The sequence below is a fragment of the Anabrus simplex genome, chromosome 12 (assembly GCF_040414725.1).
Source record: "Anabrus simplex isolate iqAnaSimp1 chromosome 12, ASM4041472v1, whole genome shotgun sequence".
Classification (NCBI taxonomy): Eukaryota; Metazoa; Arthropoda; class Insecta; order Orthoptera; family Tettigoniidae; genus Anabrus; species Anabrus simplex.
Genome location: NC_090276.1, coordinates 68,361,573 through 68,376,724, shown reverse-complemented (window position 1 = coordinate 68,376,724; position 15,152 = coordinate 68,361,573). Strand labels below are relative to the sequence as shown.

The following is a 15,152-nucleotide window of genomic DNA, read 5'->3' as shown; positions in this document are numbered from 1 at the left end:
GGACCACTTGATTCTTGATTCATTTCGTGGATCCATTGCCCTTCTGTCTTCTTTCAAAGATTTCTCATCACTAGTGTCGTAAAGGGCCGACCCCACGGTGTAGCGGTAACGCGCCTGCCTCTTACCCGGAGGCCCCGAGTTCGATTGCCGGCCAGGTCAGGGATTTGGATCTGAGGGTTGATTCGAGGTCCACTCAGCCTACTTGATTACAATTGAGGACCTGTCTGACGGTGATATGGCGGTCACGGTCTAGAAAGCCAAGAATAACGACCGAGAGGATTCGTCGTGCTGTCCACATGACACCTCATAATTTGCAGGTCTTCGGGTTGAGCAAGGGTCGCTTGGTAGGCCATGGTGCTTCGGGGCTTTTGCTCCATGGGGTTTGGCTTGGTTTTCTGGTTGTCTTCTTAATAGCCGACTTCCAGGCAATCGCAAGGTGTGAAAGACATAAGAGATTATTTTCTTCTTCATCATCGTACTGGTGTTTCGATCAGTCTCTCGATTCACAGTTCCATTAGGAAGGATTCTCCAGACTGCTTCGACCTAATATTTTTTACTTAAGCCTGCCATATACGGTACATTAATAATTTTTCTTTTACAGCAACACACAGCAACTATAGCACGTACATATGGTTTTATTTTCGGTTCCCCTTAGATTTGTTGAACAATGCAGTGAGATTTGTTGAACAACGCAGTGTGTAACGATTCAAATCCCGTTACAAGATGATATCTGTATTTTATTATTATTATTATTATTATTATTATTATTATTATTATTATTATTATTATTATTATTATTTTATCTGCGAGATTACTATTATTGTATTATCATTCTTATTCAATTCAATTCTGCAATGCTTGTCGCTTGCATGATTGTAGATGTATGCATATATACGTATGTGTAGATTAATACTAAAGACATGTACAGTAAAGAGTTGCTGTATATCAGATGTGGATGTGGCATTGTTACATTGTGCAATACTGCTGGCGTTTCTGCCGAGTCATTGCTACGTCATCGTGAGTATTTAGCACTGAGCTCAGTTTCTTTGAATAATCCAAGCCGCCCCGGGCTATTTCACCATTGTATGCAATATCTGTCGCGAAGTGGGAGTATATTATAGTTATTTCTGGAGGTTACGTATGTGCGTCAACCTACGACTATATAAGCTGGGTGTATCTTGTAGCGTCAGTCATTATTCTACTGGAAGGAGAGGCACAGTTGGCCATTAAGTGAACGAAATGGAGTGGCCTCAGTCAGTCAACGAGAGTCATTATTCAATTGGAAGCAGAGGCCTAAGTCGGTCAGTCAACGAGAGTCAACGAGTATGAACGAGATGGAGAAGACTCTATGAGCCATTAGTCGTCGGTCATTGAGAGAGTGAGGCCAAAGTTGGTCGGTCTCTTAGCTGAAGATACGGACGGGAAGACTTGCAATGAGATCATACAGTGCAGATTTACACAGAAGTCATATGATATGGAGAAGAAGCAGTCACATGGATACATCACCAAATTAGGCGTGACACATCTACAGTAAACACCAGATCTAAGGAATACGTCGTAATTACACTCAAAGTGTTGAAGGTACAGTCAAGTGAAACAGTGAGGGATATATTTCGTATAAATTGTTAAATGTCCGGTCAAGAAGAATTCAAATTCATGCCTAGTTTCTTTCAGCTGCAAGGTCATAATTTCATATTCTCATCTGTTTTATCGCAACAAGACTTACTATTTTTTATATACAAATTCAAGAATATATTTTGTTCTATCAAATTAATCTTTCGTTTCATTTATACAGTAAAATATCTTAACCTCCAATTTAATGGGGAAACCGAACGCCAATCTCCTTTTCCCAGAACTTATATGGTATGTTGTCAAAAGTAAGCTTATTACCCCACACCCTAGAGATAGTCAAGATTCTCATTCTATTATTGCTGCACTGAGTGGTAGCTGGCGCCCTTCAAATAACGTATGTGTAAGTAAGCAGGTAAGAAGTAAGTGTGAGTACAAGGTTCGACTATTGTGTATCTTATTTAATGAATATTAATTTTCATATTTTCCATTTTAAATGCAGATATTGCATATTTTCAATTTAAATGCAGTTTTATATGTTTATAAATTCAGTCAAAGAGTTAGGAACTTCTCAAGTGAGACCACGCCAGCTGACGTCCTAACGAAAAGATGGCGGAACATCGCTGGTCGAAAAATTGGAGAGGGACGCAAGAGAGAAGCAATGAGTAATTCATACTAAGTACATATTGGTGTACTGTAATCAGATAAAAAAGTAGTAATAGATGTCCATGTCTTAACCGAAAGGAATCTTCATCCGAAATAGTTCAATTAACCGGGAGTGCACAATAAGTGAAAAATATACGATAATTATAGACAGTTTTGATCTAGCGAGGGCATATAATAGAGTACCGCGGGAAAATATGTTACCTCGCTGAAAGATTATGGAATGTAGGTTATTATAAGTAATTAAAGGCATTTATGTTGACAATCGGGTAGCAGTGAGAATTTAACATGGAATGAGTTTTTGGTTCAAAATAAAACACATGTTGACGACTTTATTTTAATGTCAGGCTGTGCTGAAAACCTTCTGTCTCATATATTAGAGCTTTGGAGAAGGTCCAGCGAGTATGGCATGAAACTTAGCATTTACAAGAATGAAGTGATGTTACAAGAGAAGAAACCAGAGAGGAGTGCATGGCAAGTAGGAAGAACGAAACTGGAAGAGGCAGACCATTTCAAATACTTAACATGTGTGTTCTCTCTGGATAGTAGGTGAAATTGAATCAAGGTGCAGTACAGCTAGTGCTGTTGGCACACATTTGCAATAAACGGTACAAGGAAGAAATTAGTTCTCGGACGAAACTGTCTTCACATGGGCTTGTTGTACGAGAGTGAAAGCTGAGTGAATTCAGGATATCTTATTCTTAAGTTAGAAGTAACAGACATGAAAACGGCGAGAATGGTTGATTGTTCATACATGTGAGAACGATGGTAGGAGTCTGTTCGAAATGAGGAGAAAGGCTAAGTTAGGGATGAACTCGATGGATGGAGCAGTATATGCGAATGGACGAAGATAGGTTTCCGAGTAGAATAATGGACGCCGTGATGGAGGGTAAGGAAAATGGAGGAAGATCAAGGCAAGCATTGTGCACCTACCGAGTTAATTCATACAGGTTTGCATCTGAACGCTGTAAGGTCCTCAGCCCGAAGGCTGGTTGTATTCTCACCAGCTCCACCCTTAGCTGCCATAGATGGTCTAGGCACCTAGTCATCACTGAAGGGGCGTACTAGGGAAATGAGGAGTGAGGTAGTTTCCCGTTGCTTTCCTCATTGAGCCAGAACTTGTTACTAAATATCAGTAAATAAATAATAATGAAATGGCGTATGGCTTTTTGTGCCGGGAGTGTCCGGGGACAAGTTCGGCTCGCCAGATGCAGGTCTTTTGATTTGAAAACCTGCGCGTCGTGATGAGGATGAAATGATGATGAAGACGACACATACACCCAGTCCCCGCGCCAGGGAAATTAACTAATTATGGTTAAAATTCCCGACCCTGCCGGGAATCGAACCCGGGACCCCTGTGACCAAAGGCTAGTACGCTAACCATTTAGCCACGGAGCCGGACCTACATATCAGTCTCCCAAGCTCACTGAAATGAATGCAACAACCGAGCCTATGGCGAACATTTTCACACCATTCATAACAGGGACTGGCTGCATAAGGAATTGTATTACTAGCATCGCTGTCCGACTCGTTGGCCGAACGGTCAGCGTACTGGCCTTCGGTTCAGAGGGTCCCGGGTTCGATTCCCGGCCGGGTCGGGGATTTTAACCTTAATTGGTTAATTCCAATGGTCCGGGGGCTGGGTGTTTGTGCTGTCCCCAACATCCCTGCAACTCACACACAACACATAACACTATCCTCCACCACAATAACACGCAGTTACCTACAAATGGCAGATGCCGCCCACCCTCATCGGAGGGTCTGCCTTACAAGGGCTGCACTCGGCTAGAAATAGCCACACGAAATTATACTAGCATCGCTCATACCTCGGTCACTTTCATATTGTAAAAGCCGGGGATGAGTGTTGCCAACTCAGCGGATTTTCCGCTAAATTAGGCGGAATTAGAAGACTGTCGGCGGAGAAATATATCATTTAGCGGAGAGCGGATTTTTTGGCGGAATTCTAGATTTATTATAGCGGAATGTGTTTTATCCATTTTACGTTAAAAAAAAAATTGTTCTCCAGTCTGTCTCCGAGCTATTCCGTATTTCTTGTCAGGAGCTAGCAGACATATGAGGAAAACATGTTAGTTGGATTTGATGTTATGAGATCATGGTATCTAATTTGTAATGCGTGGGGAAAGGTTACTTATCTCTTAGTTGACGAATGACGACAGATAATGAAACTGGGTGAGAGTAGCATTTATATTTATGTATGAAGGTAGACCGTTCAATGAACTGGCCTGTTCTGTGTGTGGCCCTTGAGGTAGGGGATTCACCTAGTTTGCACCCGGCAGTAAAACGCCTACAAGTTTTAGCTCGCCGGAAGGGGGTTAATCCCAGTGAAACTCACAGATCAGATGAGTGCAGACATTTACTTTTATTATTATTATTATTATTATTATTATTATTATTATTATTATTATTATTATTATTATTATTATTATTATTTGCTAGCGCCTTTACGTCGCACCGACACAGATAGGTCTTATGGGGACGATGGGATAGGAAAGGCCTAGGAGTTGGAAGGAAGTGGCCGTGGCCTTTTAAGGTACAGCCCCGGCATTTGCCTGGTGTGAAAATGGGAAACCACGGAAAAAACATCTTCAGGGCTACCGACAGTGGGATTTGAGCCCACTATCTGCCGGATGAAAGCTCACAGCCGCGCGCCTCTACGCGCACGGCACTTTTATTATTATTATTATTATTATTATTATTGCTCATTATTTGAGATCGGATTTCTTGGCGGAATTTTAGCGGATTTTTGTAGTATTTAGCGGATCTTGAAAATATAAGTTGGCAACACTGACTGAGCCAGGTCAATGAAAGTAACGAAATTGCTCTAGCCCATACCAAAAGACATAGTGCACTGTAAACAATAGCACGGAAGCCTCGAGATATCGGGACATCAGCAGTGATAAACTCGGTGACATATCTTCACATTTTAATCTCTCTGCTGTGTTGTGTTCTGTTTCCTTAATGACGGCTGTAGTGTTGTGTTTGCCAGTGAAATAAGTGTACGTTTTCTTTGCCTTGTAATATAATAGTTCTATCCAGGGGGGTGAAACTCTAATAGGGCTTTTGGTTCCAATCTGTAGCTAGCTTCAGGTAGTTTCAGTCTCTTTTTCTAGATGGCGCTGGAGGTCATTCATAACGTGTAAATAGTTATATACACGTTCTGTAGATGGCACGCAAGTAAGCATGAAATGAGCGTTGTTAATAATTAAAGGCAGTTTGTCTCGAAGTGAAGTATTTAAAGTTTTTCAAGTCTAACCTGAATCAGTGGACACTTCTCACAAATTAATTAGTCATAAAACGTCAAGCATTGTGGAGATAATATTGCTGAATTGCATCGAATTCGACTTTACCCAATCGATTAACCTTGTTCAAACTTATATCGATTTTGATCGATAGTTCCCATGATGCTACAGTATTTGTGTTGTTTGAATTCCAAGTGCTCATGTGCTTGTGATGTAAATCTTAGTTCCTTGTGCTTGGTTATTTGAAATATATCTTCGCCAGTCCTCCTGAAATCCTGTATTTCCTGTTTGAGTACACATCAGGGGCTGAAAGCTGAATGGTTCTATTAATGTAGTTCTATATATTTCCTGTCTCAGTGCATTTAATTCTGTTATTTTTATTTGCATGTGGTACTTGGATATTGATGTGATACCCCATTGTCTTGTGTATGGTGTGCTCTATTGTCTTGCTTTCGAAGGGATTTCTTATTTGTTATAATATCAGCTTTGTGTTAACGTGTCAATCATTCATTCGAAGTTAAGGCTGCTTTGAGGTGTGTGGTTATGTTCTCAGTAACATAGTATGCCATACGAACTAGGGGTATCAGATCATTATTTACAACGTAGTAAGTACTTGGAAATAAAAATATATGAATTGCAATGTATTGGGCATGGAAGTAGTAGAACTGCATTATTATCGCCGTTTGCCGGGGGGCACGGAAAGGAGGGGGGAGGAGCCGTAAGCATACCCGGATGTGCGTCACTGCGCCGGATGTTAATTCTCCGCGCTATCTGTTGATAGTGTTGTATGTCCGGCGCTCCCTTCTCGCTCCGCCAGCCAGCTACACGCGCGCCAAGTGTCATTCTTCTAGCCTCGACGCGCAGCCCTCAGTGCGCGTGCCTGAACAGTCGTGTGTGTACTATAAAGAGGAACTCCCAGCCTGTCCAGATGCCCACTTGCCCCGGTGTCCAGCTCCAGAATACACCCTACGTCGAGCACGGAGGCTACTCCTCTTGAAAATGTGCTTCGACCAGGTGGACTGAATTTCTGGCAGTACGAGGTCTCACCTCTGGTCACCGCTCCTCTTCCGCTACCCATATCCAGTCATACTATTACATACCGTTATATTTCCCTAATTTATGCAAGCTCCCTTGATTTCGCCAAGTAAGAATTCTTCCAACATTGAACTTGCCTTTATGAACTCAACAAGGAAGGACTTTCCAAAACATTTATGTCAGTACTTCTGATAGTTTTCGACTATCGACTTTTCATATCAAGGACTATCTTTTCGAGATAGAAGTGGATGTAAATACTGTAAACTTGTATATAGTGTACAAAAGATAGACTCTTTCTCAAGATTCCTAATTCATTTGCTTCAAGTTAAATTTCATTTTATTTGTGTAAATAGTGTATTTTGCATTTGAAGCGAATAATAAAGTTGTGTTTTGTAAATCTCAACCTTGGTTACAACACAACTCTATGGCGACGAGGTTAAAAAAAAAAGGAACGCAACAAACACTCCAATTCATCGGCCCCAGTCACCAACTCTGTGGCGACAAGATAATAACTTGCTATTCATCCACTCCTTCACAACGAGGTACAGCAAACTCAGTGCCCTCATACACTTAGACATTGGCGACGAAGTCAATCAGTGCTCAGTGTGTCGCCCACTTAACAGACATTCCACAGCTCTCTGTCGTGCGCTCCACCTGTGTGGCACGCTCCAGCGTGTTTGGTTGCTCTCTCTCTCACTCCCAGCATATATCGGTCAAGGTCGTGCCTACAACCAGTTCTGACACACAGCTCTCCTTGCTCTTTCTTGCACGCATCTCGCAATGGCTACAGCTGAGCAACTCGCTACGGTATTCCAAGCCTTACAGCAGCAACAACAACAGTTTATGCAACAACAACAGGCAGCATTAATTCAGGCTATTCAAGCTATTTCTGTCTCTACCCAGCCATCAGCTATTCCTCCGTTCTCTGCTTTTGATCCGGCTAAGGAAGAATGGTCAGTTTATTTAGCACGCTTACAACAGCATTTCATCTGCCATTCTGTCACAGATGATCAACGCCGCCGAGCACTATTTCTTAGTTCAGTTGGCAATGCTACGTGTGAATTACTACGTAAATTAGGTCCAGAAGAAAACCTTTCTGAGGTACCATTCGCACAGCTCCTGGCCCGTCTCACTGACCATTATGCCAAAGCTCCTCACATAGTGGCTGCTCGCTATAAATTTTTTCAGAGCAGAAAGCAACCCCATCCGACACATACTGAATGGATAACTGAATTGCGTGGTCTAGCTAAACCCTGCCAGTTCATATGCTCCAAAGACGGTTGTGGTTCACCCTACACTGATTCTCTCATTCGGGACATGGTAATTTTACATACTCCTGAAGACAAGATACGTTTTGACGCTGTCAAGCAGAGTAACCCTTCTTTAGAAGACGTCCAGCGTATTGCTACGGTTTATGAGCTTACTACCAAGACTGCCGCAGCCATAGCTTCTCCACACGAAGTTGCTCAAGTCTCGACTCAGGCCCGCAAGTCCTCTGCTACAGTGAACCGTCCAGATAAGGCGCTCTCTACCAAGCATTCTCGCCAGGTTCCCTCTCGTAATGCTACAAGGAAGCCCAATTCTAAAAGCACCTCGAAACTCCTGCCTTCCTGCCGAGGCTGTTTCAAGCATCATGAACGTCGTGACTGTCGTTTTTTCAAAGCCACTTGTGAACGATGTAATAAACTTGGACACATTAAGACTGTATGTCGGAGTTCGCTCCGCCCTGCTAAGACTCCTGCAGCACGCCCGAAGCATATACAGCCCCGCCAAGACATGGAAGTTGATCAGATCAATCTTATTCTGCCCACAAGGAATTCTCACAAGATCATCGTTCCTCTCTCATTCTCTACTCGATCTGTCGATTTTCAATTAGACACTGGATCACCTGTCTCTATTATTAATCTGGCTACCTACCATGACTTAGGTTCCCCTTCATGCTCTCCAGCTGACATCCAGCTTGTGACGTTTAACAGAAGGAAAATTGACATTAAAGGTCAAATCCAGCTTCAGGCTAGTTATAAAGGAATTCAGAAGGCCATTCCTCTTCTCGTAGTTAACAACTACACTGCATCCAACATTATGGGCATGGATCTATTTAACTTATTTGGTTTCCAGATACATGACAACATTAACGTTGTATCTACATTGCATCCTACTTCTGACGTTACCGATCTCCTAAAGCAGTTTCCTGAAGTCTTCGACTCTCAGCTCGGAACAGCAAAAGACTATACAGCTCACATACAGGTGGAATCCGGAGCTAAGCCTCGCTTCCTCAAAGCACGTCCAGTACCCCTAGCACTTCAAGACCTGGTCACGAAAGAATTAGACAGATGGATACAAACTGGAATTGTGGTACCAGTTACTTCTAGTCAATGGGCTACTCCACTAGTGGTAATCAAGAAACCTGATGGTAATGTTTGACTTTGTGGCGATTTTAGATCTACAGTCAACGCACAACTCGACACAGATATCTTTCCTATTCCACGTCCAGAAGACTTATTCCGTCGTCTCGCTGGTGGACAATTCTTCTCTCGAGTTGATCTTAAAGAAGCATATCTCCAGCTACTTTTAGACGAAGACTCTAAGAAATTTCTAACACTCAACACTCCTCTCGGACTGCTCCAGCTCCAGCGGCTCCCATTTGGCGTTTCATCCTCAGCGGCTATTTTTCAGCGCTATTTAGCTCAACTCACTGCCTCCATTCCCGGTTGTGCTAACTACCTGGATGATATTATTGTTACGGGAAAAGATCATCAGGAACATCTAACCAATCTACGCCTCCTTCTACAGAAATTGAAAGACAATGGCCTACGAGCGAATCTCGCTAAATGTACATTCTTTCAGCCTCAAGTTCACTACCTAGGACATATCCTTGATAAGACTGGAATTCGCCCTAGTGCACAGAATGTCTCAGCTATCGTCAACATGCCAGCACCTCAGAACCTCAAGCAGCTCCAGTCCTTCATAGGCAAAGCGAACTACTATAATAAGTTCATTCCCCGCTTCGCTACAGTGGCAGCTCCATTAAACGCTCTACGTAAAAAAAGTGTTAAATTTCAATGGACTCCGCAATGCCAACAGGCATGGAAAACCATCAACAACGCCTTAATTCAAGCTATACAACTCACTCATTTTCAGCCCGACAAGCTCCTCACGCTAGCTACTGACGCTTCAGACTACGGTGTCGGTGCCGTTCTCTCCCAGAAGGATCGTCATGGACGGGAACGCCCCATCGCTTTCGCTTCGAAAACACTTAATGACCATCAACGTCGATACTCACAGTTAGAGAAAGAAGCTTTAGCCATCATCTTTGGTATTCGCCGTTTCAATGAATATCTCTATGGCAACCATTTCCTGATCATTACTGATCATAAGCCTCTCGTACACTTATTCCATCCTGGTAATAAGATCCCTGAGAATTCCCTCAGAAAGCTACAAAGATGGTCCATGTTCCTTTCTGATTATTCCTATCAGATTGTCTATCGAGCCACATCCCAGCATTGTAATGCTGATGCCCTCTCACGCTTACCAGTTGGTCCTGATACTGCCTTCGATTCTCAAGAATCTGAATGTCTTCAGTTGGACATAGAACTTGAAGATACTGTCTCCAGTTTTCCTATTGATGCTACCTGCATAGCTAAAGCTACGGATAAGGACAGTACACTTGCTACTGTGCGTACTTACATCCGCAACGGTTGGCCTCTTCAGAGCAATCTTCCCGCCCACCTTGCACCTTATCATCGTATGCAGCATCGTCTCACGACTCGTGCTGGAGTCGTACTCCTAGAAGCAGGCACCATCTCCCGAGTGGTTATCCCACTTAGCCTACAGAAACAAGTTCTCGAATTATTACACCAAAGCCATTGGGGTATATCCCGAACGAAGCAACTAGCACGTCAACACTGCTACTGGCCCGGTATTGATGCCGCCATCATCCGTCATTGTGAACAATGTCAACTGAATCAGAACGCCCCGTCTTCTGATCTAGCTTCATGGCCTCCTGCTACTACTCCATGGGAACGAGTTCACATCGATTTCGCAGGTCCTTTCCTCAATTCCATGTGGTTAATAATCATCGACTCACTATCGCACTTTCCATATGTAGTGGATATGCATTCGACTACTACGACCGAAGCTACCATTCGTGCTCTACAGAAAATATTTACTACAGAAGGCTTACCTCAAGTACTCATTTCGGACAACGGACCTCAATTTACAGCTACTGCTTTTAACAAATTTTGTACATATAATGGCATTCGTCATATCCTAGCACCGCCTTTTCACCCTCAATCTAATGGTGAAGCTGAACGCTTTGTACAAACATTTAAGAGAAGTATGAAAAAAGCTGTCTCTTCAGGCTTAACTAAAGACCAAGCATTGCTCCAACTCTTAAGCAACTACACAACTCTGCCCGGCGCTGATAATATCACTCCTGCACGGAAGCTCCATGGACGACCTCACAGAACTTTGCTTTCTCTGTTGCAGCCTCTTCCGGCCCAGTCTACGACCTCACCAACGAAGTTCTCAGTCAACGACAAGGTCTACACCCGGACATTCAGGTCAAACCCACTCTGGATACCTGGAGTCATCTGCAGATCTTTGGGTCATCGTCTCTACGAAATACAGACTACGGAGAAACGTATCTGCCGCCATCAAGACCAGATACGTCTGCGCTACCGCCCATGTCCAGCTATTGATTCTATTGCTCAGCCAGATAAATCTATTGCTGAACGAGCTTTAGACCATTTAATAACAATGGGTTCCTTTCAGGACGAGCCAGCGCCACTCCGCCCGGTCCCAGCTCCGAACAATCCAACAGTGACATCAGCAGCTCCGGCCCAGCATCGCAGCCGCCGCCAGCGCCGCCGCCGTTTCACGCCGTACCGGCGTATTTAGGAGGGGAGGGTGTTGTATGTCCGGCGCTCCCTTCTCGCTCCGCCAGCCAGCTACACGCGCGCCAGGTGTCATTCTTCTAGCCTCGACGCGCAGCCCTCAGTGCGCGTGCCTGAACAGTCGTGTGTGTACTATAAAGAGGAACTCCCAGCCTGTCCAGATGCCCACTTGCCCCGGTGTCCAGCTCCAGAATACACCCTACGTCGAGCACGGAGGCTACTCCTCTTGAAAATGTGCTTCGACCAGGTGGACTGAATTTCTGGCAGTACGAGGTCTCACCTCTGGTCACCGCTCCTCTTCCGCTGCCCATATCCAGTCATACTATTACATACCGTTATATTTCCCTAATTTATGCAAGCTCCCTTGGTTTCGCCAAGTAAGAATTCTTCCAACATTGAACTTGCCTTTATGAACTCAACAAGGAAGGACTTTCCAAAACATTTATGTCAGTACTTCTGATAGTTTTCGACTATCGACTTTTCATATCAAGGACTATCTTTTCGAGATAGAAGTGGATGTAAATACTGTAAACTTGTATATAGTGTACAAAAGATAGACTCTTTCTCAAGATTCCTAATTCATTTGCTTCAAGTTAAATTTCATTTTATTTGTGTAAATAGTGTATTTTGCATTTGAAGCGAATAATAAAGTTGTGTTTTGTAAATCTCAACCTTGGTTACAACAGATAGTAATACTAAGGTATTGCACCAGAATGCACACTTTGGCGCTATCTCGGAAAAGAGACTAAAACTACTAGCGCCAAGTGGCTTGGAACCGAAATTTATCATTGAGTTTCATCTCTATTCTATTCTATCCTCTTTAGTTCTATCTACGCCCAAACCAGGTCTCGCCAGCAAAGGCGTGCTGAAAGGTGTAACGGTCTATGATGAAAGTGCATGCAAGCATCCATTATTATTATTATTATTATTATTATTATCATCATCATCATCATCATCATCATCATCTACTGGCCATGACCGTTTAGGCGACAAGTCTATACGGTCTGACACCGTGGTTTTCCGTTTCGAATCCCGATAGTAGAAGAAATTTTACTACCGGAACGTACAGAAGGTCGGCGGCAGTGTAGGAGAGGTGGTGGTATGATTGCCTGCCAGAAGCCTGGATTAAATTCCAAACCTCTCCGCAGTGTTCATATGGAGTGATGGGATATACCGCTGTTGATCGTGATTTGTCCGTTGGATGGGGAAGTTAAGCATTGAGCAGCCGCCTTGGTATTAATTGACAAGAGTAGACTGTGTGCAGACACCGGATTTCATGCTCCCCTACCTGATTTTCATAATCATTTCGCACTCAGACGCGCAAGTCACCCACGAGTGGCAAATAGACCTGTAGAAGGCGAACCGAAGGTGTCTTCGGACACCGGCACTAAACTACACAATAAATCAATAAATTACAAAATGATGATTATTACTGTATGGCTACAGAAATATAATCTAGAACTCACCATACTGCCCGTCAGTGGGGGACCCTCCTTCCGATCCACTGCCCTCGAAGCCTTCCTCAGCTCCGTCCTGTTGTTCTAGCGGTGGTAGTGGAGGTGGAGGTATGGCTGACTGATACTGGTTGTCATGTCTGTACTCGACACCCTTCCGACCTTTAGTCCTTCGCCCTCGGCGCTCCCTAGGGCGGTTTTCACTCGGAGCTGGTAACTGAAGTAAGTCTGGATCAAGAAGAGGTACTTTTGAGGCAGAACACTGCTGCCTTACTGCTGTAGGGGTAGGTACGATCACAAGCTGCTCCAAGTCCCCCTGAAACAAGAGACAAGTATACAGCAAATGAGGAAGTTTGGATAATCAATCAATCAATCAATCAATCAATCAATCAATCAATCAATCAATCAATCAATCAATCAATCAATCAATCAATCAATCAATCAATCAATCTGCATTTATGTCTGGTACCCACGTCGCAGATTCCCTAGTCTTGTTCTGTTTAAACAACCAGGGTGTTCTGACAGCTGCAAGCACGTGGCGCGGAGCAAAAGTGTGGAAATGTGTTACTCTCATCACAATCAACCTCTATCTGCGCTGGGCGCTGTCGAAAATAATATCTATGCACACGCATGCACAGAAATTGTGTCGAGATATAAACAAAGCATGGCGTCCCCCACCTCCTCGCTTAACGCAATGCTGCAGGTAGAGGTGGTTGTGGTGATTATTGTTTTTAAGAGGAAATACTAATCAGAGAGGAAAAACTGAAGTCGTTCGACACTTCGAAAATGAAGATAAAGGTCAAAGAACGACAAGGGCCATGAATAGCTTGAAAATAAAAGACTGTCTAGGTCTCGCAACGTAATACCGTCGGGGTATGAAAAGAACAAGAGTTGACCATGGGAGGCCGGATAAGACAGACGAAAGTGAGGAGCCGGACACATGTAAGTGTAAGCAATGCCAGAACTCAGCTGAGGGCCCCCTTGTCGCCAACCCACGCTCCCAAGTTGAGAGCCCCTGAAGCCCCTTATAGTCTCCTCTTACGATAAGCACAGGACACCGTGGGTGTTATTCCTCGGCCCCCACGCACAGGGGATTGCTGCAGGTAGACAGCCCGCCACAAGACTGTTGTTTTTGAAATGGTCAAAGTGGTGGATATACAGGGTGTTAGGGGTATACGAGTAGATATTTTGCTAGTCGGTAAAGAAAAATACATCTCAGAACATATGCTATGTACTTTTACCTTGTCCTATTAATTTTCTCATAAATGAGCCATATTCTTCAGGACCTAATATGTTTTGAACGGCCGTAGTAGGAAACGCCGGTTATGTCATACTGCCCTCGTGTAGTTAAGTATAGTAGCAGAGTATAGGGCTTATTGAAACTGTTTGTTATCAGTGGCCAACACATGTCGCTGTAAAAGCCATACGTCTTTTATTTCATTGTCGCTGTGCTTTCCCCTAGTCGCTGGGCAAGTAAGGGTGGTAGAAGCACATGCCAGACCACTTCCTGTACTGGAAAACCGGTCTAGGGTACTCTGTGAGAAGTACACGTAATCCTTACCGACATGTACACTCTTGTACCTTCTCATGTTGCTGCCGAGTGCTATTTTTCACTCGTACAGACATATTTCTATATATGTAATTATTGTGTTATTCGGATTTGTATGGACATATTCGTTGGTTGAAATGGAACTGAGCTTATAACGTAATTCATAGACAATGCCTAAGGATAATTAGTTTTAAATTGTCAAGCTTCAGGACTATGTCCGGTAAAAATTCAGTTTTTACTACGGGCTAAGACAATTAAAAAATTATGTGGTGCGGAATATCCGTACCAGCGCATACATGCGAATCAAGTATTGTGCAGTGGTGTGTGATTTATAAGGCGTCAGTGACATTACTAAGTGATCCAAGCTAACGAAAATGAAGGGGAATAGTTAATGAACAGTATGTGCACCATTTCAGTGCTAATATTTTGTCAGTCTATATTGAATTTCTGATAACAGACAATGCGAGTTGTCTATACTATTTTCATAATATTTTCAGGTCAAAGAAAAAATGGTGGGCACTGAAAAAAAATGCTATCCGTAGATTCAATGGAATTATTATTCATACCAGAAATTTAAAAGACCGTAGTTGCATCCATGCTTTGGAAAATTGCTTGAGTGCTACGCCGGGCTCAGTGTCTCAGACGGTCAAGGCATTGGCCTTCTGACCCCAACTTGGCAGGTTCGATCCTGTTTCAGTCCGGTGGAAGGCGCTCAGTTACGTCTGCC

General features: G+C 43.5%; 1 protein-coding gene across 1 annotated transcript in view; it reads right to left on the bottom strand.

Moving 5' to 3' along the window:
* LOC136884148 (uncharacterized) overlaps positions 1-15,152 on the bottom strand; it is a 239,606-nt gene that overhangs the window by 91,678 nt on the left and 132,776 nt on the right. The window contains exon 7 of the mRNA XM_068229811.1: positions 12,889-13,192. Coding sequence (XP_068085912.1) covers positions 12,889-13,192 — 304 coding nt within the window. The remainder of the gene's footprint in view (positions 1-12,888; positions 13,193-15,152) is intronic.